Here is a 27,477-nt window from a genome sequence, read left to right on the forward strand (position 1 = left end):
AAACATAGTTGTCTAAAATTCCAGGTAAGTGTGCAACTCATCCTCAAAATCAGCTATCTCTCCAACTTCAAAGATCAATCTTTCCAGTGTCCTTTCCTAGTTTGTATTTTGGTACAGGTAGTTTGTCTTCTGGAGGATATAGTTAATTCAGTTATTTATCACTGCCCCATGAGGAATATGGCATTCTGGTAGTAGGAAATCATTTTCATGAGACAGTGTATCCTGTTTTCTGAATTTGCCTCTAGTTTTCTGTAGAGTCAGAGAATGTAGGTTCTAATTATCTGTGGACTCTGCGAATGAAGAGCAGAAAAGGATTATAACAGCATGGGAAAGTAAATATAAAATTGTGGAAGAAAAAGCAAAGTACCAGGAAGAATGAGGAGAGTGAATTAATAGGGCATCAGTACCAAGATCAGACTGAGTTTTAGATTTTTTAAAATGTTATAAACTTTTAAAAGCAGGTAAATACTAAAATAAAGTTGGAGGCAGATATTTGGAGAACCCCTGAAGCACCTCCAGAATCTTGGAATTCTGAGGACCAGCTACAGTAAGACAAAAAGAAATGAGAGTCATAAGCATTGAAAGGGAGGATATAAATCATTTTCTGTGGATGATGTGATTTTTTTTCCTTAGAAAATCCTAAAGAATCTTCAGATGATTCTGAATAATAGAAGGGCTTAATAAATGGTTGAGTATAAGGTTAATACATAAAAATCCATTGCATTTCTATGCACCAGGAAACAATTATAAAATATAATTAAATAAAAAGAAAACATTTATGATAGTATCAGAGAATGTGGAGGACTTAGGAATAAATCTTAATAAGAAATGTCCAAGACCTCTGTAGGAAAAACTGTAAAACATTCTTAAGAGATATTAAAGGGGTGCCTGGAGGGATGCCTGGGTGGCTCAGCGGTTGAGCGTCTGCCTTTGGCTCAGGTCCCGGGATCGAGTCCCACATCAGGCTCCTTGCATGGAGCCTGCTTCTCCCTCTGCCTGTGTCTCTGCCTCTCTCTGTGTGTCTCCCATGAATGAATAAATAAAATATTTTTAAAAATAAATAAATAAAGGAGTGCCTTAGTGCCTCAGTTGGTTAAGTGTCTGACTCTTGGTTTCAACTCAGGTCATGATCTCAATTCATGAGATTGAGTCACATTGGGCCCTGCACTCAGCGGGGAATCTGCTTGAGTTTTTTTTCCTCTCCTTCTGCCCTCCCCAATAAATAAATAAATCCTTAAAAAGAGACATTAAAGAAGACTTAAATGGAGAGATACCATGTTCCTAGATAGGAAGCCAGTATATAAAGTTATCACTTCTCCCCAGATTGATCTGCATATTCAGTGTAGTTCCAGTCAAAATCATAGCAGAGTTTTATGTGAGATTTAATAAGTTGGTTCTAAAATTTATGTTAGACTAGAGGGCCAAGAATGGCCCAGTCACTTTTGAAGAACAGGAAGATGAGATTTGCCCTACCAGATACAAGGACTTATTATGAAGCTTACAGAACTTTAGAAAGTATGGGAGAACAAATGAATTGTTCAGCGGGATAAAATATGGAGCCATGGGGCGGAGCCATCCATATGTGAACTTAGTTCTATGAAACAGATTGCATGTCAGATCACTGGGGAAAGAAGGAACTATTCAGTAAATGGAACAGGAGAAAAATGGTTATCCATATGGAAAAAGATGAATAGAATCCTGCATCACCGTATTTAAAAATCAGTGCAAGTAGGGGTGCCTGACTTAGTCAGTAGAGCATGATCTAGATCTCAGGGTTGTGAGTTCAAGCCCCACACTGAGTGTGGAGCCTACTTAAAAAAAATTTTTTTAATTAAGAAAAAAAAAAAAAAACAGGGCAGCCCGGGTGGCTCAGTGGTTTAGCGCTGCCTTCAGCCCAGGGCCTGATCCTGGAGACCCAGGATCGAGTCCCATGTCGGGCTCCCTGTATGGAGCCTGCTTCTCCCTCTGCCTGTGTCTCTGCCTCTCTCTCTCTGTGTGTCTCTCATGAATAAATAAATAAAATCTTTATAAAAAAAAAACAGTGCAGCTAGAATAAGGGCTTAAATGTCAAAAACAACTTGAACACTCTTAGTATAAAATAAAAGTAGATCTCTAATAGATCTTGGGGTAGCAAAGTGTTTCTTAAGGGAGATTCAAAAAAATGTAGCAAAGTGTTTCTTAAGGGAGATTCAAAAAAATCATAAAATAGTGATACGTTTGCCTAAGTTAAAAGAAACAACTTTTGTTCATCAAAAGACATCTTAAAATAGATAAAAAGGCAAGTTTTAAGCTGAGATAAGATCTTAAAACTGATAGTGTTAAGAATATTTAAAGAATATGTACAAATAACCCAAACTAATAATGGGAAAATGACATAATCATTTGTTAGGAGTAGAAAAATATATGGCCTATACATACATAAAAAAGATGTTCATTATCATTGGAAATGAAAATCAAGAACATGCCGAAATACCATTTTACATCTATTTGATAGACAAAAGTTCAAAGTTCACCCAGGGGCACCTGGGTGACTCTGCTGAGCATCTGCCTTCGGCTCAGGTCATGATCCCAGGGTCCTGGGATCGAGCCCTGCATCAGGCTCCCTGCTCAGTGGGGAGCCTGCTTCTCCCTCTCCTTCTGCCTCTCCCCTTGCTTATGCTCACTCGCTCTCTCTCTGTCAAATAAATAAAATATTTAAAATAATAATAAAAAGTTCTAAGCTCTAACAATACCAAGCATTGGAGAAGATGTAGATCTATAGGATCTCTTAAATATTGCTAATGGTGATATAAACTGGTACAACCACTTTGGAAAATAATCTGACATCATCTTGGAAGGTTGAGCATTTGTATACTTTATGAAGCAGCAGCTCCATTTCTAGATACTCAAGAAAAAAATCTTTCCCATGTATTAGGAGACAGGTACATAGATGTTTTACAACATTGTTCACATAGCACTTTGGGTTCCAAATAAAACTATTCACTGTACCCTGAGCAACTTTACATTGTCATCTCCTTGTCTTTGCATCCTGCTGCTACTCCACCTTCACACTAATCTTAAATGATTCTCTCCTCTTTTCCTTACTCAGTTTTCTCTATTTTTTCTAGATATAGGTCAAGCCTTATCTCAAACTGATTGTGTAGGATTGGATTACATATACATGAGTTGCATAAAGTTTTCCCTCTAAGTTAGCAGACCTTTTGAAGATGATGTAATAATTTCCCTCTGCCCCTGATTTGTTTGCCCTCATGATAAATCTCCTTGAGCTGCTATTGGAAAGTTAAATCCACTCACAAAACTCATCAAAAAATTCTATTGTAGTATTAGACCTTTTGGTTGTTTGATAAATTAGAACCATGAGGAAGTTTTACCCAATTGATGACAACTTAAACCTTTCTTCTGTCCTACTGTCACTTCCCTGAAGGCACATTCTGCATATCACATAGAAAGTTTAATAATTTGCTAGTTTCTGGTTGTTTTAGTAGAAACAACAGAACTAGACTTATGCCCTTAGTATCTGAAATTAATAACATTCATGATGTTGACAGAACATCAGATCATTATTTGAATACCGGAAATGAATCAAAGGACACATTGACAGATAAAATTAATGATCTTTTGAAAATCTAACCCATTACCAAAACAATTTCTATTTGTCAGTTTTTTAAATAGACCATTCTGTATTAAGGATTAGTGAGGAAGTACTATGAGAATAATTACTGAGAAATTAAGCCAAAAATAAAATTATCTCCAGGCATCGCCGAATGGAGGCCGTGCGACTGCGGAAAGAGAACCAGATCTATAGTGCTGATGAGAAGAGAGCCCTGGCGTCCTTTAACCAAGAAGAGAGGCGAAAGAGAGAAAACAAGATTCTGGCCAGTTTTCGAGAGATGGTATACAGAAAAACTAAAGGGAAAGATGACAAATAAGGATTTTCTGATTGTTAAGCAGACATTTTTAACAACAAAAAAAGTCTGGGTTCTATATATACATACAAAAAGATTATGACCTGAAAAAGCTTTACAGTGCTACTGTGCCTTCTATTTAATTCTTTCAGTCCTTCAATAAAAAGCTGCTTATTGATATAATTTTAGCAAGTTCTTTGGGTTATTTTTGGATTGATCATAATAACTTTCTGGTTTAAAAATCCAAATTATGAATGAAATCTTATTGTACTTGGGGAGGTGGCATTGAGAGAAAGTGTCAGTAAGATAAGAAACTTAACTCTCATACCATGGGACAGTGCTACTATTAGCTCTACATGATGCCCGTCCCCCACCCCCACCCCAACTGAACTTGTGGGAAATTATCATTCCTCTGTGTTGAATGTGTTATAAACGGACTTGATAGAAACATACAGGAGGCCACTTTTGTTAACAAGATGGAGGCATTGCTGAAAAAGCAAATCTGGAATTTGAATATTAACTTGTGTAACATATAGTCTGCCCTGGAAGTATTTTGGTTTTTGTCCCTACCTCTACCCCAAATCCAACAAAGAAGCCAAAAAAACAAACTAACCCACGGACTTACTGAGTTGAAAATGTGAACGTTAGTGTTTTAAATTCTTAAAAGGTTACTTAGAAATGGTTCTTCAAATATAAAATATTTGGAAGTGCACTGTTGTGCCAATGTAAGTACATTATTTCCATCTAAGCTATGCCTAGATGATTATTTGAATACTGGAAATGAGTGGGAGTCAACTATGGTTAGGAGTTTAATAGGGCAAAATATATTGAAGCATTGGTTTTAATTTAGTCATTTTATAAAGGATGAAACTAGAATTATATTAAACATATTTTAAGTCTGTCCTTTATGTAATAAGCATATTTCATTTTAAATATTGTTAAACGTTTCAGTTTATTTTTTACATCTGTCCTTCAGTTCAACTTTGTATAGAACCCCTCACTTTATCACTTTTTTATGGCTACTATTGACTTTTAATTTTGTGAGAAATGGAAAATTCTGGGACTAGCAGTTCTCATGATCTTTTTTCTTCCATTATTTTGTTCAGTTTGAGTTGTTAGGTCACAAGAGGGAAGGGAAAGGGGACAGTGGAAGTTTTGGCTGTTTTTGTTAAAAGTTATTTTGAGCTGTGTTATTATGTGTCTAGAATAAATCTAAGTGACCTGGGGGATGGGGAAGTTCTAACTCTGTGATTATAAAATGCCCTCTTTACTTGTAATAGTTTAAAGTGTTTTTTTCCCCAACATTTTAAAATAAAGTAATCATATTTCAAAGTATAGATAAAAAGTTTTACTATTTAACGTATGTTCTAGGAAAGTGTCTACCTTTAACCCACAGCTAAGGTACTAAATAATTTGGCATGTAGCAACATTTATGACCCCTGAATCTGAAGTGATTCCTGTTTATCATCGTTGCTGCCTAACCTGATAAATCTCATTTCCAAAAGGTAAAGGGAAGCCAGGTTCCAAATTTATGAGTTGTAATCCGTCTACTTCCCTGTGTGATAAAACCTAAATTTAAAATCCCTATTTAAGAATTTTGTTCTCTAAGAACACTATTTTTTGTACTGGTTCCTGGAAACTGAATGAGTTTGCACTCTTATTTTCAGTAGGCAAAGCAGTGTAAACTCGGTGATAAAGGATTCTTGTGGGTTTTTATTGGATTCTCCTGTCTCCTCCACAGAGTAGATACTCAACAAATGCTTGTCGAGTAAATGAAAGGAAACATTAACGTATTTTAGAACTTTGTCATTTCTTTCATCAAGGTTTGTTCAGGAAAGATCGGCCAAAGAGCAGCTTCAGTAGCATGTTCTTTGGAAAAGAGGAGGGAAGAATAAAAGGGCTAAAAGTTTTTTATTTTGAGCTCATGAGAGGTACTGCTGCAAATTGTGTTTAATCATCTGAGCCATAAGTCCAATAGGAGGACTATTATATTTGAAATGTATTTTTTTTTCTTCAGGAAGACTTATCTAGTTTCCCACCTCCTTGCCTGTTGTTCTGATAAGATTGCCCCTCCTTTTATGTTTATTGCACAAATGTAACAGAAGAAGGAAAAATTAGGGATCCCTGGGTGGCGCAGCGGTTTGGCGCCTGCCTTTGGCCCAGGGCACCATCCTGGAGACCCGGGATCGAATCCTACGTCGGGCTCCCGGTGCATGGAGCCTGCTTCTCCCTCTGCCTGTGTCTCTGCCTCTCTCTCTCTGTGTGTGTGTGACTATCATAAATTAAAAAAAAAAAAGAAAGAAAAATTACCCACAGTCTTCCCACATCAATTGTCTTTAGTATTCTGTGTTCCCTTCCAGTGCTTGTCTGCATAAATATGTATTCTGACATACATGTAAGTAATCACTCCTAATGTAATCCTGTCTTTGGTGTTTTAAACCTTTGCAGTCAGGTAAGACAGCCCCACAGGGATGATAGGAACAAGCGATGATCTGGTGTGAGGATGGGAGGAAGACCAGAAAGAAGTAAGGGTGGCAACCAGACCTTCCCTGTTTTATTGCCTCCTGTCTTCAAGCCAGCCTGCTGCCGTCAGGTTGTCATGCTGTGTTGTGGTAGGCAGCACGCCCAGTTTCAGAGTATCAGCATATATTATTTAACAGTGAAGCTTAACTCACAGTAAGTGAAAGGGTCTCTGAGCAGGGAAATCCTTAGACTGGTTATATTATGAGCTGTAGAACTGTTGCCAGTTTTCTTTTCCTCAGTTATGCCCGAAAGAGGTGTGTCTGGACTAGAAAATTAGGCTCAAATGGGGGAACAGGCAGCCAAGTATCACTCTCAGTTTGGTCTGGTGGATGAATTTTAGCAAATCTCTAAACTTGGCTTCTGTACCTGTAAGACTCTAAGTGATGTAGACAGTGGTGGGAAAAAACATTTAGAAATGGAAAATAACTTACTGGTTACTCTGCTAATGTGATGGAAGTTGCCAAATGGAAAATGAATGCAAAAAAAAAATACAGCTGGATTGTTTGCCACAAATTTATTATCCAATAAATATTCTGTGGTTTGATGTGCAGTATTGTATTTTTAATACATTTTGATTAGAAATCCAATCCTAAAACATTCTGTAAGACTTAGACACAATTGAATTAGAAGGGAATTGACTCCATTAAAATATTTTTGGCCTCAATAGTGTCCCTCAGCCATTTTTCTCGAAAGCGAGTCTGTCCTGGTCTGCAGAGGAAGAAAAACAAACATGCCTAAACTTTTTAACATAAAACAAAACATTGAGCCAGGGATTCCCTGTTTATTCTGTTACATTTCTAGTGAGCAAGAAGTCTTTTGGGGGTGGGAAGTGCAGATTGTCTCTATTCCATAGGCCCAATCAGTGAAAGGATTAATGAGTTTATATGTAAAGATTCTTTAAAAGAGCTGCTATACAAATAAAGATTACTATATAGGACTTAATTCCATGTGACTGTGAAGTTTCCCGATAGAAACAATAGACACGACCCACTTTGCCCCCACCCTCCTTTAGCAATTAATCCTCAAGTTTCTACTTACTGAAAAATGAGACATTAAAAAAATTTTTTTCTAGAACAATGGCAGAATCTTACTTTCAGCCCATCCTAACGGGGTGAGTGGGCCAAAGAAAAAAAGTGACCATTACATGAGTTATCAGTGGCTATGAGCCTGCTGGGTTCCCAGGATGTGATGAACTTTGCCCACTACCCATTTAAAATGAGTCTCCAGGGGCACTTAGTTGGCTCAGTTAGTAGAGCAGGGGACTCCTGATCTCTGGGTCATGAGTTCTAGCCCCACGTTGGGGGTAGAGATGACAAAAAAGAAAAGTCTCCATTACCTGTGAACTAATGAAAGGCCCTCAAAAATATAAGAGACCTCAATGGGCATATCCTAAGAGAGAAAATGATAACTGTTAGTTTGTACCAATCATACCAACTCATAATTCTTTCCATCCCTACACTTGTTCATATGTATACTCTTAAGTTTCTGAAATTCATCATCCTTATTGGGGATGAATGTAGGTGGTAGTTCTTTGTCACTTCAAATCTCCATTCCTCAAGAGATCTTTTTGACAACAGATACCTGAAGAATCTCTGCAAAATTGGGAACAAGTCAGGAAAGGCTTGTGCTCCTCATGGATAGTCATTTACCTTCTTTACCTGTTCCACTTTACTCAATTGACAGCATTTACCTCTTAGGAGTAGCATAAGAATGAAATCATACAGATAAACAAAGTTTGAAAACATTTTTAAAGCAGCATAGAAGTGTAGGTTGTAATATTGTCTCAGTGGTCCCCACCCATTCTCCCTTCCAAAATTATATTTGGAATTCTGAGCAAGAGCCCTTCTAAGCCCGCAAAGTACGGTCTCTGGTCATGGTCTTGCTTACCTCTAGCAGCCTTACTTTCCAATCTCCAACCTTGCCAGTTAGCAAGACAGCCAATGGCAAGATGTAGATGTATGACCAGAAGTGAGAGCTCCACATCCTTTGCCTTTTTACATTATTTCAGGTTCAAATAGATAAATTTGTAGTGGGCTAGGATAAATACAAGACAGTTGGCTCACTGTGTAGTCCTGTATAAAGCTCTGGAATCAGACAACACCTCAGATAACTTCTGTGAAAGGACGGACGGCAAGGAGGGGAAAAGCTTGTTTACGTCTGCTGTAATCCATGCATTATGCCTGGAACCAGCCCTACTCCTCTGATGATCCTAGCCCTGGATTCATGGATGTTATTTTGACTCCTTTCACACCAGCTATCAACATATTTTATATTCATTGTCTACCCGGTGGCTACACACAGTCATTCCTTCAAGTATTCATTGAGTGCCTATTATTTGCCAGGTGTCATTTTACAGCAAGACAAAAATTCCTGCCTTTGTGAAGCTTACGTTCCAGTAGGGGAAGCAGACAATAACAAGACAATAAATTACACAGACTATCAGAAGGTAATAAAGTGTTAGGGAGAAAAGGCAAAAGCATGGGGGAAGAGAGAGAAAGTGGTGTAGGAGGTGAGAGCAGGATGTGCACATATGTAGGGTAGGGTGTTCCAGTCAGAGGGAACAGCAAATACAGAGGCCCTGAGGCAGGACTCTACCTGGATTATTAATGAGTCGCAAGATCACAGCAGCTGGAGGAGAAGGAGGGAGGGAGGAGGAAGAGGTAAGCAGAAATAATAAGGGACCAGGTCACACAAGGCCTGGTGGGCCCTCACTACTCCAAGTGTGCTCTGTGGGTGGGCCTGCAGCATCAGCACCGCCTGGGAGCATCTTAGCAATGCAGAATTCAGGCCTCACCCCAGACCTGCTGAATCAGAATCTTCCTTTCAACAAAATCTCTAATTTGCATGCAAAAAAAATAATTTGTATGCACTTTGAAGTTTGAGAAACATGTTGGAACGTTTTAAACAGAAGAGTGACATAAATTCGTTTTATAAGGCTCACTCCGGCTGGCAGCTGCTGTATTGAAATCATATATGGTAAAGGTGAGGGTAGAAGCAGAGAGACCAGTTAGAAGGCTATTGAAAAAATAATCTCGGTAAGACATGATGGTGTCTTGTACCAAGGTGGTAGAAGTGGAGCGGTAAGAAATTGTTGGATTCAGGACCTATTTTTGAAGATACGGCCAAGAAGATCTCCTAACGTGTTAGATGAGGGGTATGAGAGTCAAGGATGATACCAAGGATTTGGGCCATGAACTGAGATGAGGTGTCTGCAGGCAGGTCAGGTTGAGAAGGAAAAATTGGAAGCTCAGTTTTAGATACAAGAAGTGAGATGGTTATTAAACACCCAAGTGGCAGAAGTCTGGCCTGGAAATACAAGTTTGGGAAGCATAAGCCAGAGGTGGCATTTAAAGCCAGGAGACGATAAGATCACCAAGGAAATAAGTGTAGAGGACAGGTTTAAGGCCAGTAGAACCTGAGAAGGAATGGTCAGTGAGGCAGGAGGAAACCCTGGATAGTATGTTGTTATGGCAGCCAAATGGAATGTCTCATGAATCGGGGAGTGAGCAGCTATGGCAAGTGCTGCAGATTGGCCAAGCAAGATGAGGACAGAAATAGGACTTAGTTTAACAAAGAAGGGATCATCAGTGACCTTGACAAGAGATGTCTCCATTCTCACTGAAGTCTCATCTAAGCGAACGGGGGAGAAAAGGAAGAACTTACTGGAGGTTTGTTTTTGGTGATCTTGATGGTGAAGTAGGCAGAGGCAGAGACTTGTGCAATAGGTATGTTAGCAGTTGGGTTGCTCCAGTGTACACAGTAGATGTAGTGGTAGCTGTGAACCAAGTCTTCTCTCTCTATAAACTCTGTGCAGTGCACCCAGCAGTCTTGATACTCCCAAGTCTGTTTCACAGAAAAAGGAAAGAGCACACAGAACGAAAGGCAAACTTCTATTCAAGTCCTTTAGGTAAAGGCAACACACAACAGTAGGGCTTACAGCCCTGCTCCTGGCATCCATTTCTAACATTTTAAATTGGGATTCAAACTAGAGTCAACTCCCAATTATCTCCACAAGTGAAGGAGAGAAAAGGCGGAGTGACCTGAAGTGAGTGAATAATGCAACATCACTGGAGATCGGGCTTTGGAACACAGAGGCACACACTCAGATGTGTAGGTACACAAACACACCACATATGTATACACACTGACCTGCCTCCAGACCCTTACTTGGGACGCAAGTTTGGTTAATTGGAGAGTAATTGGAAGTGATTAGAACATGTGTTCTACACACTCCTCTTGGGAGGCCTTATGACTGGAAAGCAATAAGGCTGATTTTCACAAGCTGGTTTTGACAATCAGACTCATTTCAATGCAGCCATCGGTGGTCTAATAAAATAAGTTTAGAAAAGGAATGAGGGCAGCCCCTGTGGCTTAGCGGTTTAGTGCCGCCTTCAGCCGGGGGTGTGATCCTGGAGAGCCGGGATCGAGTCCCACATCGGGCTCCCTGCATGGAGCTTGCTTCTCCCTCTGCCTGTGTCTCTGCCTCTCTCTCTGTCTCCATGTCTCTCATGAATAAATAAATAAAATCTTAAAAAAAAAAAGGAATGAATCAGGCACTAGGATCATCCAGGCCCCTCAGATCCCTATTTATCCCCTTGGAGAAGTTTTTCTCTCCAAAGCACAAATCTTACTAGTGCCTAGGGCCCCACAGAAGTGGCAATGCAGCCCCTATTCTCAGCACAACGTTTGGAAGCTGTAGGTATTCAACAAGTTTGATTCAACTGAACCCCCTTGGGTTGGCGACTGGGGCACAGGAAGCTTTCACATTAAAAAAAAAAAATCCTGAATGAAGATGAAGGTCCACAGAAGGAAGGAAGTGGGACAGTCTAGTGATTTCAGTGGTGGAGAAGGAACAGTAGGAGGGGCATGGCTAAAAGACTTCAGGCCCTCTAAAAAAAAAAAAAAAAAAAAGTAGGTTGGGCTTCTGCCTCAGCTTCCTTTATTTCAAACTTAGACCCAATTCATTGATTCAGCCAGCCAGACAGGAGCACCAGACTCTAGCTTCCTTGGGATCAGGATTGTGTTTTATTCAAATTGTCGTTGCTTTTAATGAAGGAGCCTGCTAACCCTTTGCAGCCCATTGGAACACGTCTTTTCTTTCCAACCTTTTGAAATTAATAGGTTTCTTCAGCCCTAATATTTAGTCTGTCACACAATCAAAGACTTTGTACCATCATAAGGGTCCCTAGAGACCACTCAGGGAAGCCCTTCACTTTGCAGATGAGAGTATTGGGGCCTAGAAATGGGAAGGGACAGTCCTGTGCAACAGCTGGAACTGGGACTGGGACCCAGGGCTCCCAAGCAGCCAGCTCAGTGCTCTCTCCACCCCACCAGATGTCTCAATTCTAAGATTTTCTTCCTCTCAATTTGGTATCCCAAGTGTTTTGTTTTCCTTTGGTGAGTTAAGGCAGCCTTAGACACATTAAATTCAGCTATTTCCATCAGGCCAATTTCCCCATTTTTATCATTGTTCAGGCAGCTGACTCTTATGTAGCTCCAGGGAGTGTGTGTTATTCTTGTATTTTGTAATTTTTACATAACATTGCTTCATATAGTCGCTTCCAGGAAACAATATCTCATTGAGCTACTCTACCATGGATGGCTTAGCCAATTACATATTATTGGACACTCAAAATCAACAGGCACCTGGAAGTATATGCACAAAACTGTTATCAATGGTAAGTGACCCTTGAAGGAGCAGAACTGGGTATTATGGGAGTGGCAGGGGAGCTTTTGTTTTTTACTTTGTGTCCTTTTGCTCACTGGGGTTATTTTTGTATAGTCTTATTTTATTATAAAAATAATTTTAACTGTGTGTTAGGCATTGGGGATTTTCCAAATTTTCTCTTATAAAGAACTTATTTGTGTATTCCTATTGCCAGATTGTGTCCCTTAGAATAAACTAATTGTGCCCATTGGCAATGTATAAGTGTACCTATTCCCTCCCGCAAACACACACACCTTTGGACACCAGGTTTAATCATTCTTATTCACATTATAATACCTTAAAATCTTAAATTTGCATTTTTCACTGATAGTAAAACTCCATGATTTTTGTCACCAAAGAGAACTCTTCCTCCCATGGAGGCCAAAGTATATCAGACTTGTGATCAATGCTTTATTTTGCTGCTTAATCAGAAAGACTTAATCAGGGGCACCTAGGTGGCTCAGTCGGTTAAGTGTCTGAATCATCTCGGCTCAGGTCATGATCTCAGGGTCATGGGATGGAGCCCACAATGGGTTCCATGCTCCGTGCTCAGTCTGCTTGAGATTCTCTGACTCTCCCTCTCCTTGTGCCCCTTCCTCTGCTCATGCATGCTCTCTCTCTTTCTAAGATAAATAAATAAGTAAACTCTTTTTAAAAAAAGGCAGACTTAGGACAAACTGTCCAACCTCTCTGAACCTCAGGGTTTCTTATCTGTAAAATGGGTACACTAATGTAACCTACATGCAGGTTTGTTGTGGGAATTAGATGAGATCATATATGAAGTGCTTAGCAGTACTAATGTGCCATCCCCTGGTGTATGGTGCACCCTGGGAAGTCTGCCATAAGCTTGAGAAAGCTCTCCATCAGAAATGTCTGACATTTTTTTAAAAGATTGTATTTATTTATTCATGAGAGACACAGGGAGAGAGAGGCAGAGACACAGGCAGAGGGAGAGGCAGGCTCCTTGCAGGGAGCCCAATGTGGGACTCGATCCCAGGTCTCCAAGATCAGGCCCTGGGCCAAAGGCAGCGCTAAAACGCTGAGCCACCCGGGCTGCCCAGAAATGTGTGACACTTAGATGGTAGACTTTACTTCTCGGGCTCACTGCATTAGCAGGGCTGGGAACAAGGTGATTTTGTGTCAGTAGCTATATTAGAGCTTTTAACTTTTCAGTTACCTTCTACTTTCTAATCATCTTATCCTCCTAACAGTCCTACAAAATAGGTAAGCTCTTCATCTGTGAACAAATAACGGTATGGAGAGAATAAATCTGTCTGTGTATTCAACACAAATTTATAGAGCATCTCTGTGTACCTGACCTTTCTAGGGGCTGGGGACAGAGAATTGGATAAAAGCGTCTGCCCTCATGAGCCATATGATCTGTAGGTCGAAGAAAGGCAAAAGGTAAATAAGTAAAATCTAGTATCTTAGGTAGAGCTGAATGCTAAGGGAAAATGTAAATCATAGGAGAAAGGTTTGCAATTTTACATGAGGTGGCCAGGAAAGGCCTCAGTGAACACGTGGAATCTTTTTTATTTTTTTTTATTTCTTTATTTTTTTGGAATCTTTTTTAAATTGAGCTATGGTTGGGTCGCCTGGGCAGCTCAGTGATTGAGTGTCTGCCTTCGGCCCAGGATGTGATCCCGGAGTCCCAGGATCGAGTCCCCCATCGGACTCCCTGCATGGAGCCTGCTTCTCTCTCTATGTCTCTGCCATTCTCTCTGTGTGTGTCTCTCATGAATAAATAAATAAAATATTTTAAAAACAAAATAAAACAAACTGGGACCCCTGGGTGGCTCAGCAGTTGGGTGCTGGGGGTCTATCTTTGGCTCAGGGCCTGGTCCTGGAGTCACGGGGTTGAGTCCCCCATCAGGCTCCCTGCATGGAGCCTGCTTCTCCTTCTGCCTGTGTCTCTGCCTCTCTCTCTCTCTCTCTCTCTGCGTCTCTCATGAATAAATAAATAAAATCTTAAAAAATATAAATAAATTGAGCTATAGTTGATATACAGTATCATATTAGTTTCAGGTATACAGCATAGTGATTCAATATTTATGTGCATTGTTTTTTTTTAAATTTTTATTTATTTATGATAGTCACAGAGAGAGAAAGAGAGAGAGGCAGAGACATAGGCAGAGGGAGAAGCAGGCTCCATGCACCGGAAGCCCGATGTGGGATTCGATCCCAGGTCTCCAGGATCGCGCCCTGGGCCAAAGGCAGGCGCCAAACCGCTGCGCCACCCAGGGATCCCCTATTTATGTGCATTGTGAAAAGATCACAATAGATCTGTCACCATACAAAATTATTACAATATGATTATATTTTCCCTGCGGTACTTTTCATCCCTGTGACTATTTTATTTTATTTTTGAAGATTTTAAATAATATCTCCCAATGTGGGGCTTGAACTCACAACCCCGAGATCAAGAGTCACACACACCCCACCAACTGAGCCAGCTGGGCATCCCATGACTAGTTCATTTCCTAACTGGAAGCTTGTACCTCTTAATCCCCTTCCCTTGTTTCCCCCAAATCATAACTCCTCCTCTCTGGAAATGACCAGTTTGTTTTCTGTACTTGAGTCTGTTTCTGTTTTGAAATCTTAGTTCATTTGTTTTGTTTTTTAGATTCCATGTGTAAGTGAAATCATATGGTATTTGTCTTTCTTTAACTTCACTTCACTCAGCATAATGCTCTCTAGGTTCATCCATGTCATCACAAATGGCAAGACCTCATTCTTTTTTTATGGCTGAATGATATTATAGTCCATATATACAAGGCTTCCCTTTTCTCCACATCCTCACCAAGACTTGTTATTTCTTGTCTTTTTGATACTAGCCATTCTGACTGGTGTGTGGTGATATCTCATTGTAGTTGTGATTTGCATTTCCCTAATGATTAATGATGTTAAGCATCTTTTCCTGTGTCTCTTGGCCATCTGTATGTCTCTCTTTGGAAAAAAATTTCTATTCAGGCCATCTGCCCATTTTTTTAAAGGATTTTATTTATTTATTCATGAGAGACACAGAGATAAAGGCAGAGACAGGCAGAGGGAGAAGCAGGCTCCCTGCAGGAAGCCCGACGTGGGACTCAATCCCCGGACCCCGGGATCATGCCACGAGCAAAAGGCAGACGCTCAACCGCTGAGCCACTCAGGCATCCCATCTGTCCATTTAAAAAAAAAATTTTTTTTTGATGTTGAGTTGTAGGAGTTTAGAATATTAACCCTTTGTAAACATATTATTGCAAAATATCTTCTCATATTCAGTAGGTTGCCTTTTCATTTTATTGATGGTTTCCTTTGCTATGCAAAGGATTTTTAGTTTGATGTGGTTGCAGTTGTTTATTTTTATTTTTGTTTTCCTTACCTGAGGAGATGGACCAAGAAAAATATTGCTAAGGCTGATTTCCAAGTGTTACTTCCTGTGCTTGCTTTTAGGAGTTTTATGGTTTTAGGTCTTTAGGTCTTTAATTCACTTTGAGTTTATTTTTGTGTATGGTGTTACAAAGTGGTCTGTTTTCATTCTTTTTTTTTTTTTTTTTAGATTTTATATGAGAGAATGTGTGTGATAGCGTGTAGGCAGTGGGGAGGGGCAGAGGGAGAGGATGTCAAACAGACTTTACGCTAAGTGCAGAGCCTGACTCAGGGCTTGATCTCAGGACCCTGAGATCATGACCTGAGCCGAAACCAAGAGTCGGACACTCAACTGACTGAGCCACCCAGGTACCCTGCTGTTGGTATTTTGATAATTTTCATTATTATGCGTGTACTGTCCAGCTTTCTTAACACCTTTTATTGAAGAGACTTTCTTTTCCCCGTTGTACACTCTTGCCTCCTTTGGCACAGATTAATTGACTGTATAAGTATGCTTTTATTTCTGGACTCTCTGTTCTGTTCCTTTGAGGTATGTGTTTGTTTTGTACCCGTACCACACTGTTTTGATTACTATAGCTTTATAGTATAGTTTGAAATCTGGGAGCATAATACTTCTAATTTGCTCTTCTTTTTTTTAAAGATTGCTTTGGTTAGGGATGCCTGGGTGGCTCAGCAGTTGGGCGCCTGCCTTTGGCTTCGGTGGCTCAGCCTTCAGCTCGCATTGGTCTCCCTGCATGGAGCCTGCTTCTCCCTCTGCCTGTGTCTCTGCCTCTCTCTGTGTGTGTCTCTCATGAATAAATAAAGTCTTTTAAAAAATTATTCCATTCCAGAAGCATGGTATATCTTTCCATTTATTTGTCATCTTCAATTTCTTTCATCGCTGTCTTATAGTTTTCAGAGTACATGTCTTTCAATTCCTTGGTTAAATTTATTCCTAGGTATTTTATTATTTTTGATGCAATTGTATATGGAATTGTTTTTTCAATTTCTCTTTCTGATAGAAACTAGCATGTAGACATGCAATAGGTTTCTGTATATTAATTTTGTATGCTGCAACTTCATTGAATTCATTTATTAGTTCTAATAGTTTTTGGTGGAGTCTTCAGGGTTTTCTACATATAGTATCATGACATCTGTAAATAGTGATGGTTTTACTACTTCTTTACTAATTTGGATGCCTTTTATTTCTTTCTCTTGTCTCATTGCTGCAGCTAGGCCTTGTACTATATGTTGAATAAAATTGGCTAGAGTGGGCATTCTAGTCTTGTTCCTGATCTTAGAAGGAAAGCTTTCAGCTTTTTTTTTTTTTTCAGGATGCTATTAGCTCTGAGTTCATCATATCTGGCCTCTCTTATGTTGAGGTATGTTTCCTCTCACTTTGTTGAGAGATTTTATCATATTTGGATGTTGAGTTGTGTCAAGTGCTTTTTCTGTATTTATTGAGATGATCATATGATTTTTATCCTTTATTTTGTTAATTTGTTAACATAGTATCACACTGATTAATTTGTGTATATTGAAACATCCTTGCACCCCTGGAATAAATCCCACTTGATCATGGTATATGATCCTTTTTACGTATTGTTGAATTCAGTTTGTTAATATATTATTAAGGATGTTTGTGTCTATGTTCATCAGGAATATTGACCTGGAATTTTCTTTTCATGTAGTGTCTGTTTGGTTTTGGTATCAGGGTAATGCTGGTCCCACTGAGTTATTTGGAAGCATTCCTTCCTCTTTAATTTTTTGGAATAGTTTGAGAAGGATAAGTATCAACTCCTTTTTAAATGTTTGGTGAGGGGACCCTGGATGGCTCAGTTGGTTAAGCATCTGCCTACGGCTCAGGTCATGGTCCTGGGGCCTTGGGATGGAGCCCTGCATCAGGCTCCCTGCTCAGCAGAGAGTTTGCTCCTGCCTCTTCCTCTGCCTCCCCCCTCACTCTCTCTCTCTCTCTCTCTCTCTCTCAAATAAAATTGTTTAAAAAAAGGGAATGTTTGGTGAAATTCACTTGTGAAGCCATCTGGTCCCAGACATTTTTGTTGGGAGTTTTTTTCAGTACTGATTCAATTTCATTATTAGTAATTTGTCTGTTCAGATTTTCCATTTCTTCTTGATTCCAGTCTTCAAAGATTGTTTCTAGGAATTTATCCATTTCTTCTAGGTTGTTTAATTTGTTTGCAACAAATAATTTTTCAGACAAGTCTCTTCTAATCATTTGTATTTTTTCGGTGTCAGTTATAACTTCTTTCATTCCTGATTTTCTTCCTTCAAGTGCTCTTTTTTCTCGATGAGTCTTGCTAAAGGTTTTTCAATTTTACCTTTGCAAAGAACCAGCTCTTAGTTTCATTGATCTTTTTTAATGTTGTCTTTTTAAGTTTCTATTTCCTTTATCTTTCTAAGATACTTTTTATTTCCTTTCCTCTACTAATTTTGGGCTTTGTTCTTTTTCTAGTTCCTTTATGTGTAAGATTAAATTGTTTATTTGAGATGTTCTTATTTCTTGATGTGGGCCTATACTGCTACAAACTTCCCTCAGCGTAGAGTCTGCTTAAGTTTCTCTCTCCTTCTCCCTCTGCCTGTCTCCCCTAAAATAAATAAATAAATCTTTTTAAAAAAATTCCCTCTTAGAACTTCTTTTGCTGCATCACATCAATTTTGTATTGTGTTTTCATTTTCATTTGTCTCAAGGTATTTTTTTATTTCCTCTCTGACTTCTTTGTTTAACCATTGATTGTTTAGTATCACATTTAGCCTCCAGGTGTTTGTAGTTTTTTTCCAGTTTTCTTCTTGTAATTTTCTATTTTCATACCACTGTGGTAATAACAAATGCCTGATATGATTTCAGTCTTCTTAAATTTATTGAGCCTTGTTTTCTGGCCTAACATGTGATCTATCCTGAAGAATGTTCCATGTGTACTTGAAAAGGATGTGTATTCTGTTGTTTTTGGATGGAATGTTTTGTATATACATTAAGCCCATCTTGTCTAATGTGTCATTCAAAGTCACTTTTCTTATTGGTTTTCCGTCTGGATGATCTACTGATTAAGTGGGGTGTTCAAGTCCCCTATTATTACTATACTACTATCAATTTCTCCCTTTAGGAACACTTGGTTGGCTCAGTGGTTTAAGTGTCTGTCTTCAGCTCAAGTCGTGATCCCGGGGTCCTAGGATTGAGTCCTATATCGGGCTCCCCGCAGGAAATCTGCTATTCCCTCTGCCTATGTCTCTACCTCTTTCTCTGTGTCTCTCATGAATAAATAAGTAAAATCTTTAAAAAAATTTCTCCCTTTACATTTGTCAATATTTTCTTTATATATTTAGGTGCTCCTGTGTTGGGTACATAGATATTTACAAGTATATTTTCTTGTCGGATTGACCCCTTTATCATTATGTAATGCCCTTTGTCTTTTGCTACAAGTTTTGTTTTATTTTTCTTTAAGATTTTATTTATTTATTCATGAGAGACACAGAGAGAGAGAGATGCAGAGACACAGGCAGAGGGAGAAGCAGGCTCCATGCAGGAAGCTCGACGTGGGACTTGATCCCGGGTCTCCAGGATCACACCCTGGGCTGAAGGCGGCATTAAACTGCTGAGCTACCAGGCTGCCCTACAAGTTTCGTTTTAAAGTCTATTTTGTCTGGTATAAGTATTGCTACTCCAGTTTTCATTTTTCTTTTTCTGCCATTTTCTTGGAATATCTTTTCCCATCCCTTCATTTTCAGTCTGTATGTGTCTTGAGATCTGAAGCGAGCCTCTTGTAGGCAGCATATAGATGGGTTTTGGGTTTACATGTGTTCAATCACCCTGTGTCTTATGATTGGAGCATGTAGCCTATTTATATTTAAAGTAATTACTGGTAGGCATGTACTTGAGATTATTTTAATTGTTTTTTTAAGATTTATTTATTAATTCACAAGAGACACAGAGAGAGAGGTAGAGACACAGGCAGAGGGAGAAGCAGGCTCCTTGCAGGGAGCCCGATGCAGGACTCTATCCCGGATCCCGGAATCACGCCCTGAGCCAAAGGCAGATGCCAACCTCTGAGTCACCCAGGCATCCCATATTTTAATTGTTTTTATAGTTCTTCTCTTTTTCTTTCTTCTCTTGCTCTCTTCCTTTATGAGTTGATTACTTTCTTTAATGTTATGTTTGGATTCCTGTGTCTTTTGTGTGTCTGTTATAGGTTTTTGGATTGTGGTTACCATGAAGTTCATATATAAGACACTATATATATATAGTAGTGTATTTTAACTTAATGGTCTAATTTTGAACACATTTTAAAAAGTGCTACATTTTTACTCCTTTCCTCCTGTTTTATATATAGTCAAAATAATATTTTACATCTTTCTATTTTGGGTATCCCTTAACAAATTATCATAGCTATAATTGATTTTACTGCTTTTGTCTTTAACCTTCATACTAGCTTTATAATTGATTAAGCTGCTACTTCCACTATATGTTTGCTTCTGCCAGTGAAATTTATTCTTTCATACTTGTCTTCTAATTATAGCCTTTTCTCCTTAAACAAGTCCCTTTAACATTTTTTGTAACACTGGTTTAGTGGAGTGGTGAACTCCTTTAGCTTTTGTTTAAGAACTCTTTATCTCTCCTTCAATTCTGAATGGTAACCTTGCTGAGTAGAGTATTATTGGTTGTAGGTTTTTCTTTTCAGTACTTTGAATGTATCATGCTACTCCCTTTTGGCCTGCAACTCTCTGCTGAAAAATCAGTTGATCGCCTTATGGGGGTTCTCCTATATGTAACTATTTATAGTCTCTTGCTGCTTTTAAGATTCTCTCTTCATCTTTTTTGCCATTTTAATTATTATGTGTTTTAGTGTCTTGCTGTGGACCCCGTTGGGTTCCTCTTCTTTGGGGCTCTCTGTGCTCCCTGGACCCAGATGTCTCTTTCCCCAGGTTAGAGAAGTTTTTAACTATGATATCTTCAAATAGGTTTTCTGTTCCTTTCTCTCTCTCTTTTATTTCTGGGACCCCTAAAATGCAGATGTTGGTGTGCCTGATGTTGTTCCAGTGTTACCTTATCCTACTCTCATTTCTTAAGAATTCCTTTCTCTTAGGTGCCTGGGTGGCTCAGTCTAAGTGTCCAACTCTTGATTTGGGCTCAGGTCATGATCTCAGGAATGTGACATTGAGCCCTATGTCGGGCTCCACACTGGGTGAGGAGCCTGCTTGGGATTCTCTCTCCCTCTGGCCCTCTCTGCTTGAGCTCTCTCTCAAAAAAAAAAATAAAAATAAAAATAGTTTCTATCTCTTTGTTCAAGTTTTCATTGAGTTCATCCATTCTTCTCCCAACTCTTGTACTTTGTGAGCACTTTTATGACTGTTACTTTGAACTCATCAGATAAATTGCTTATCTCTGTTTTTAGTTCTTTCTCTGTAGTTTTGTCTTGTTCTTGTTCCTCTCCTCTCCTCATTTTGTCTGACTCTTTGTGTTTGTTTCTGTATATTAGGTACATCAGCTGGCTCCTGGTCTTGAAAGTAGTGAGTGGCCTTATATAGAAGGTGTTCTGTGGGGCCCAGTAGTATAATCACCCCTTGTCACCAGAACCAGGCCCCGCTCCAGGGGTGTTCCATCTGTAGGCTACATGCCCTGTCTTGTGACTCAGCTGTGACTGCTGTGGGGGCACTGGTGAGTGAGGCTGGTTCTTGGCCCAGCTGGCTGCAATGCCTGGTAGTGATTTTTGTGGACATGCTGGTAGGTAGGCCTGGGCCCCCACCTCTTCAGGGTATAGGTTGCTTTGGAGGGACACTGGTTTTGGCCAAGGCAACGCACCAGGTGTGGGCAGGGCAGGAGCTGCTTTAGAGGGGCACCTACCAGGGTAGGTCTGCAGGCAGTGCCAGGGTGGAGTCAGTAGTGGTAGCAAGGTAGATGGAGAATGTCAGAACTGGTACCCACCAGTACTTTTGTTCCCACAGAAAGTTCCTACAGATCCCTGCCCCTCTGGCACATAACTCAAAAATTAGCCGACAAATCTCCTTCACATAATAGCCCAGGCACCTTTCAAACCACTGCCTCTTTGCTTGGTCTCAGAGAGAGTGATAGTGTGTGGGCCCTTTAAGAGCAGAGTCTTGGTTTCCTACAATACTCTAGCTCTCCCAGAATTAAGCAGCTCTGCTGATTTTCAAAGCTCCTGGGATTAAGCCCTGCTGATTTTCAAGGCCAGATGTTATAGGGGCTCATCTTCCTGGTGCAGATCTCCAGGGTGGATAGAGCCCAGATGTGAGGCTTGAACCCCCCACTCCTCAGGGAGGACCTGCACACCTGCAATATCCCTCCCATTTGTGAGTTGCCGTGCTGGGATTTAGTTCCCAGTTTTGTCTCTGTCCCTGCTACGCTTCTTAATGTGGCCTTTTCTTTATATCTTTAGCTGTGGAAGAGCTCTTCTATTAGTCTTCAGGTCATTCTCAGAGTGAGTGAACAGGCGACATCTTAACAAAGATCTCAAGAGAGGTAAAGCATGAACCATGAGAACAGATCACAGGGGAGAGGGTTCCAGGCAGAGAGCACTGCAAGTGCAAAGGCCCTGAGGGGGGAGCATGCCTGGCAGTAGAACAGGAAGGAGACAGATGTGGCTGCAGTGAGGAAGGTGAAAGGGGAGAAGGTAGTAGGCGATGACTCTGAGGAATAAGTTGGGAGGGAGGAGGGGACTCAGATCACTTCAAGCTCTGTAGGCCATTGTTAGGACTCACTTTTGCCTTTTACTCAGAATAACTGGTGGCATTGTAGGGGGAACTTTTTCTGCTTGTTCTATGTCCCATTCCAGTCTGATTCACAAACTCTGGGTGCAGTAGGCAGAAGCTTTTGCCCAACTCCAAAGGGAGCCATTCTCCAGAGCAAGAAGGTCCAAGAGTAAGTAAATACTTTGCACCATGCATCTTCATTATGCTCTAGATACCCCTTGTAATTGAAATGTGTCTGCTGGGGTATAAGAAGGTGTGGAACCACCTCATTTCCACCTGACAGAGCCTTCCTAGGGCCTTGGGAACTGCCCTTGGGGCCTCGGCTTTGATGGGCTGGCCAGAGAAACTGAGACAGCAGGAAACTTCTCCTAGGGGTAAGGAGTTTGCCTCTACCTGTTTCAACTTTTTTCTCTCCTGAGGAAATACAGTGAATAGGGATTTCAAGCCATTTTTTAATCCACCCCACCAGTTATGCAAAGCAACCCAGGGCCTTCTCTCTAAAGCTGCCAGGATAAGCCACACAAATGGGTCAGAGCCAGGCACAGGCTGAGAAGAAAAAGGAATTCACAGGCACATTCATCATAGTGTGCGGTCTTTGTGTCCAAAACTAAATCAAAAGGATCCATCGGCATCCCCTCTGTGAATATGACTTCGAAAGTTAGTGATAGAGAAGTCTTGTTTTGGAAGAGCAGCTCTCGGGATCCCTGGGTGGCGCAGCGGTTTGGCGCCTGCCTTTGGCCCAGGGCATGATCCTGGAGACCCGGGATCGAATCCCACATCGGGCTCCCGGAGCATGGAGCCTGCTTCTCCCTCTGCCTGTGTCTCTGCCTCTCTCTCTCTGTGACTATCATAAATAAATAAAAATTTTAAAAAAAAAGGAAGAGCAGCTCTCTCCTTAGGCCATGAGGCCCCCAGTTAGAGTACCAGCATGGGAAACTTGCTTAACTGGGAATATCGGATTTTCTGAGGGAGATGTAAGGTTAGGATGATACAAACAGGGAAATACGATTGTGCCTTTGGCCTTCAAACTATACCGTGTTGATTTTGGAACCCAGATGGGGACAATGTTTACTTATTTAGTCACCTTTGAAATCATCTCGGGTTTCTGGATTTTAAACTTTTCATCAAATAATCATTTTCGTTGCTCCTCACCCTTGTATGCCAATCTGGAGTGGTCAACTAACTTACCAGAACGAACTCCTCAATTTGTTCACGGCCCCTTTCTGCCGTGAATTCACCGTGTGTGATCCAGTTGATGTTTTTGATGGGGTTTTCAGCATCTGCAAAAAAAAGTTGAGAATATGTTAGTCGCCTGGTAGTGTGGCATTGTATAACGAGACAGTCCTCCAGGTCACCAAGCAGGGTTACTACCTTCCACGGTCTTAACAGCAGTAGTGACAACGTTCTTAGCTAACTCTAGAGCTAGTTCGTTCACATTGGCATTATCTTCTGTCTCCTGGCTTATAGGACTTTTTTCCACATCCATGTCCTGGATTTTGACATGTTTAGTCTCATCCATTTTCTTTTGCCTGGAAGAAGAAACTCGAGAAGTTATCTCTTGCGCATGTGTGCATGTGTGTGGGTACACACTCATTTAAGTGCAAAGCACCCCTTGAAGGATAACAAGACATAGGAAATGGTTGTTGCTTCTAAGGGGCAACAAGGGCTGAGGGGTGGGGATAGGCGTGAAGCCTTAAGGTTTATCCTTTGTGCCTAGCCTCAAAGATCTATTCCTGAAAACCAAGGATTTTCGGATTCTTATAACCATGAACAGTTTAATCAAGCTGTAGTAGAATGAATCCTAACTTCTTTGGAGTTCTAACAATATTGATCTCTATTTGAGCTTTTTTTTAAAGATTTTATTTATTTGAGAGAGAGAGTGAGTGTGCACAAGCCAGAGAAGAGGCTGAGGAAGAGAGAAAGAGGGAGAAGCAGACTCCCTGCTGAGCAGGGAGCCCTACATGGGGGCTCCATCTCAGAACCCCATGATCATGACCTGAGTCCAAGGCAGATGCTTAACCGACCAAGCCACAGGTGCCCCTCTAGTTGAGTCTTTAATAGAACCTCAATCCCTGCTTAGGTGACTGAGGGCATATGGCTCTTTTTTTTTTAAGATTTTATTTATTTTAGAGAGAGAGAGAGAGAGAGAGAACCCGCACAGGAGCAGGGGGAGGGACGGGAGGAGAGGGAGAGAGAGAGAAGAAAAGCAGACTCTCTGCTAAGTGCAGAGCCAGTGACATGGAGCTGATCCCACAGTCCTGAGATCAGGACCTGAGCCAAAATCAAGAAGCTGACGTTTAACTGAGCCACCCAGTTGCTCCAATTTTAATTCACTTTAAAGAGCCATGTGCTCCAGGGCATCTGGGTGGCTCAGTCGGTTAATCATCGTCCTCTTGATTTTGGCTCGGGACCTAATCTCAGGGTCGTGGAATGGAGCCCTGCATTGTGCTCCCTGCTCAGCCGGGAGTCTGAGATTCTCTCCCTCTCCCTCTGTCCCTTCAGTTTTTTCTCTTGGAATCTCCAGATGTATAAATTATTTCATCTGCCAGAAACTATCATTTTTTACCATCTTTTTTTCCCAAAACATATACCTCCGTAAGTATTCTCTTTGATTAACACTTCCCAAAAAATGTTCAGTGAAAGCGAAGATAACGTGCATCCTTTTCTGTCTGACTTCAGTGGGCATGCTTTCTGCTGTTACATCATAAAGTTCGATGCTGGTTTATGGCGAGAGATTTATCACCTCAGAAAATTATTTGTTTGCTCCTGTTTTAGTAGGAGGTTTATCATAAATGATCGCTAAACTTTTCCAAATATTTTTTTTAATTTTTTTTATTTATTTATGATAGTCACAGAGAGAGAGAGAGAGGCAGAGACACAGGCAGAGGGAGAAGCAGGCTCCATGCACTGGGAGCCCGATGTGGGATTCGATCCCGGGTCTCCAGGATCGCGCCCTGGGCCAAAGGCAGGCGCCAAACTGCTGCGCCACCCAGGGATCCCTCCAAATATTTTTAACATCTATTGAGATTGTGAAACACATCACACCGCTAGGACTCTGCACGTCTTCCATCTTTTTCCTCGAGTCTTGGATCCTCTTTCTTTCCTGGCTATTACTTAAGTCTCTTCACTTATGAGAAATCACTTGTAGCACAGTTATGCATCCCTGCAGACAATCCTTACATGAGGGGTGCTGTATAAAAGTGGGACTCTCAGGGCGCCTGGGTGGCTCAGTCAGTTAAGCGACTGTCTTCAGCTCAGGTCATAATGCCAAGGTCCTGGGATCCAGCACCGCATTAGGCTCCCTGCTCAGCGGGGAGCCTGCTTCTCCGTCTCCCTTCCCTCCCCCTGGCTCGTGCTTTCTCTCAAATAAATAAACAAAATCTTTAAAAACAAAAATTTTTAAAGTGAGTATCTCTCTCCAAAGGGAGCTCGTTATTCTTCTATAAATAGCAACTCCCAATTTTGAGGTGTTTAATGTGCTTCGTTTCATTGAACTCCCCCTCGGCGCATGGGATGGTGCACTGGGCACCTTCCGTTTGCCCTTTCAGTTCCCCTCCTCCTTGTCTCCCCTGCTTTCTGCCCTGGAAGGCTGACCTGATTGGACTGCATCAGTGGGCTCTCCCATGCCCTCTGGCTTCCAAGAGGTTCCACACAATGGGGAGACCAGGCTGAGGGAGGAGAATGAGGGCAAGTGATATACTGCAGGGTCCCCTGTGGCTGGCTGTGTGGCATAGGCCCCACATGTCCCAGGGCAGGTATCTCTCTTCTCTGCCTGGTAAGGACAGTTATCGTCTCTGCCCAGCTCTGTGGCCCCTCTGTTGTAGCACGGGGGAGCTGCCCTTACCCCTATTTCCCTCCTGTCTGCCCACATCTTCGTAAATACCCCCTCCACTTAACACTTCTTTACCTACCCCTACCTTAGTATGCCAGGTTTCCTGCTGGGACCCTGAGTCACAGAGAGTCTCTTGTTACCAAGTTCATGCCCAGACCGTCTGGCTCCCTGGCCCCTGCACTCAACTACCCCGCTCTCCTCCCTCCAGGATTCACAAAGGGTTGTGGGGCCCTGTTCTCACTTTTCCATCTGAAGTCCAGAATATGCTCCCTGGCTTTCTGTGAGCCTCCTTCCAGAAGAGTCAGCTTTTGTTCTCTCACTCATTGTTGGTTCCGGGTTGTGGTGGGAGCTGTGGAAGGCAGCCCAGTTCCTGTGGCCAGGAACAGATTGAACAGCCTTTGAAGCATTCGGTCATGCTGACTTGCACTCATCTGGGTGTGCATATTAGCACTTTAAGCTTGATTTGCATCTGCCTCAGTTCCCTGTTGCTGCTTCAGGGGGTGGGGAGTGGACAAGCAATCTACTGGGGGAGGATGGAACCTTCCCAGGCCACCCATCCCAGAGAGTGAGGAGAGCCTGAAGCGTGGCCAATGAGGGAATCCCAAGGCCCTTAATCCTAAAGAACTGACTCCCCAGCCTAAGGGCTATGCCAATTTGACCAACAGCGATTGGCTACAAAGTCTGTAAAGACAAAAACGGAGCTTTTTGCTAAATCGGTAAATTTAGTAGGCTTGGGTGAGTTAACCATACAGTACCTTGATCCTTTAAAAAATGAATGGCCCACTTGGCAACTTGGTCATTTAGTGACTTGGGTTTCAGCAAATTGCCCCTTGATGAATTGGGTAGAAGCCAAATCTGTGACCTCCAAAACCAGGCAAATGAGGCGGGGATTTCATCCAAGGAAGGACCTCCTAAAACCTTCCCTGGGGAGCCCTGTATTCCAGCAGGAGGGGAGGGAAGAGGAGCTGGGCTGGGGAAGCAGCTCAGGTTGTGCCCTCCCATGTCTGTGGGCACAAATCATTCTTAAGCGCCCCTCCACCTGGCCTGGCCGAGTTCTCTTCCTCCCCTTCTTCCTAACGAGAGGCCAGAAGTAAGGCACCGCTGGGGAGGGTCAGGGGTGCGGTCAAGCCTGGGGGTGTGGGTGACAACTGGGGAGAAGCAGTGCAAGGCCTTTTGTGGGGCCCTCCCACCCTCACAGTACCCGGTACCTGAGTGACCGGATCCTTGTTTGGAACAGTCCTGGCCGAGGAAGCCCCAGAAGGAGACTCCCAGCTGCTTCCCTCTCACCAGGGCCCCAGACAGAATGTTTACAGGCGCTGCCCTGGCAACAGCCATTTCCTCCAATGGGAGGCAGAGCCTCCATGTGTCCACCTGCTTCTGTCAGTCCCAGCAACAGTGGGACCTCCACAGGGAGACGTACTGTAGGGTCCAGCCCG

The 27,477-nt window shown here is 41.6% G+C and overlaps 2 protein-coding genes across 3 annotated transcripts in view; one reads left to right on the forward strand and one right to left on the reverse strand.

Moving 5' to 3' along the window:
* Nucleotides 1-6,972, forward strand: part of NKAP (NFKB activating protein) — a 35,013-nt gene extending 28,041 nt beyond the window's left edge. Inside the window, exon 9 of the mRNA XM_077889450.1 lies at nt 3,755-6,972. Within this exon, the coding sequence (XP_077745576.1) occupies nt 3,755-3,929 (175 nt within the window). The 3' untranslated portion in view covers nt 3,930-6,972. The remainder of the gene's footprint in view (nt 1-3,754) is intronic.
* Nucleotides 1-27,407, reverse strand: AKAP14 (A-kinase anchoring protein 14). Of its 2 annotated transcripts, XM_077889451.1 has the most exons (7): nt 27,250-27,407; nt 26,283-26,411; nt 23,581-23,738; nt 23,398-23,489; nt 10,092-10,271; nt 7,765-7,817; nt 6,928-7,136 (listed from the first exon to the last, which is right to left on the reverse strand). In XM_077889451.1, exons 1-7 carry the CDS (start codon nt 27,402-27,404, stop codon nt 7,052-7,054), a joined length of 852 nt encoding a protein of 283 aa, XP_077745577.1. In that variant the 5' UTR covers nt 27,405-27,407; the 3' UTR covers nt 6,928-7,051. The 2 variants fall into 2 exon arrangements, with proteins under 2 accessions (XP_077745579.1, XP_077745577.1); XM_077889453.1 differs by lacking the exons at nt 6,928-7,136; nt 7,765-7,817 and adding an exon at nt 1-290.
* Nucleotides 27,408-27,477: the final 70 nt, after the last annotated feature.

The sequence above is a fragment of the Canis aureus genome, chromosome X (assembly GCF_053574225.1).
Source record: "Canis aureus isolate CA01 chromosome X, VMU_Caureus_v.1.0, whole genome shotgun sequence".
Classification (NCBI taxonomy): domain Eukaryota; kingdom Metazoa; phylum Chordata; class Mammalia; order Carnivora; family Canidae; genus Canis; species Canis aureus.

What these genes read in the sequence shown, in the direction of transcription:
- AKAP14 (XM_077889451.1), bottom strand. Translation starts at nt 27,404, where the DNA reads ATGGAGGCTCTGCCTCCCATTGGAGGAAATGGCTGTTGCCAGGGCAGC. An exon ending in TCTGGACTTCAGATGGAAAA is followed by an intron (nt 23,739 to 26,282) that starts GTGAGAACAGGG and finishes TTCTTCTTCCAG; the next exon opens with GCAAAAGAAAATGGATGAGA. An exon ending in AAATTGAGGAGTTCGTTCTG is followed by an intron (nt 10,272 to 23,397) that starts GTAAGTTAGTTG and finishes TCTGTGAAACAG; the next exon opens with ACTTGGGAGTATCAAGACTG.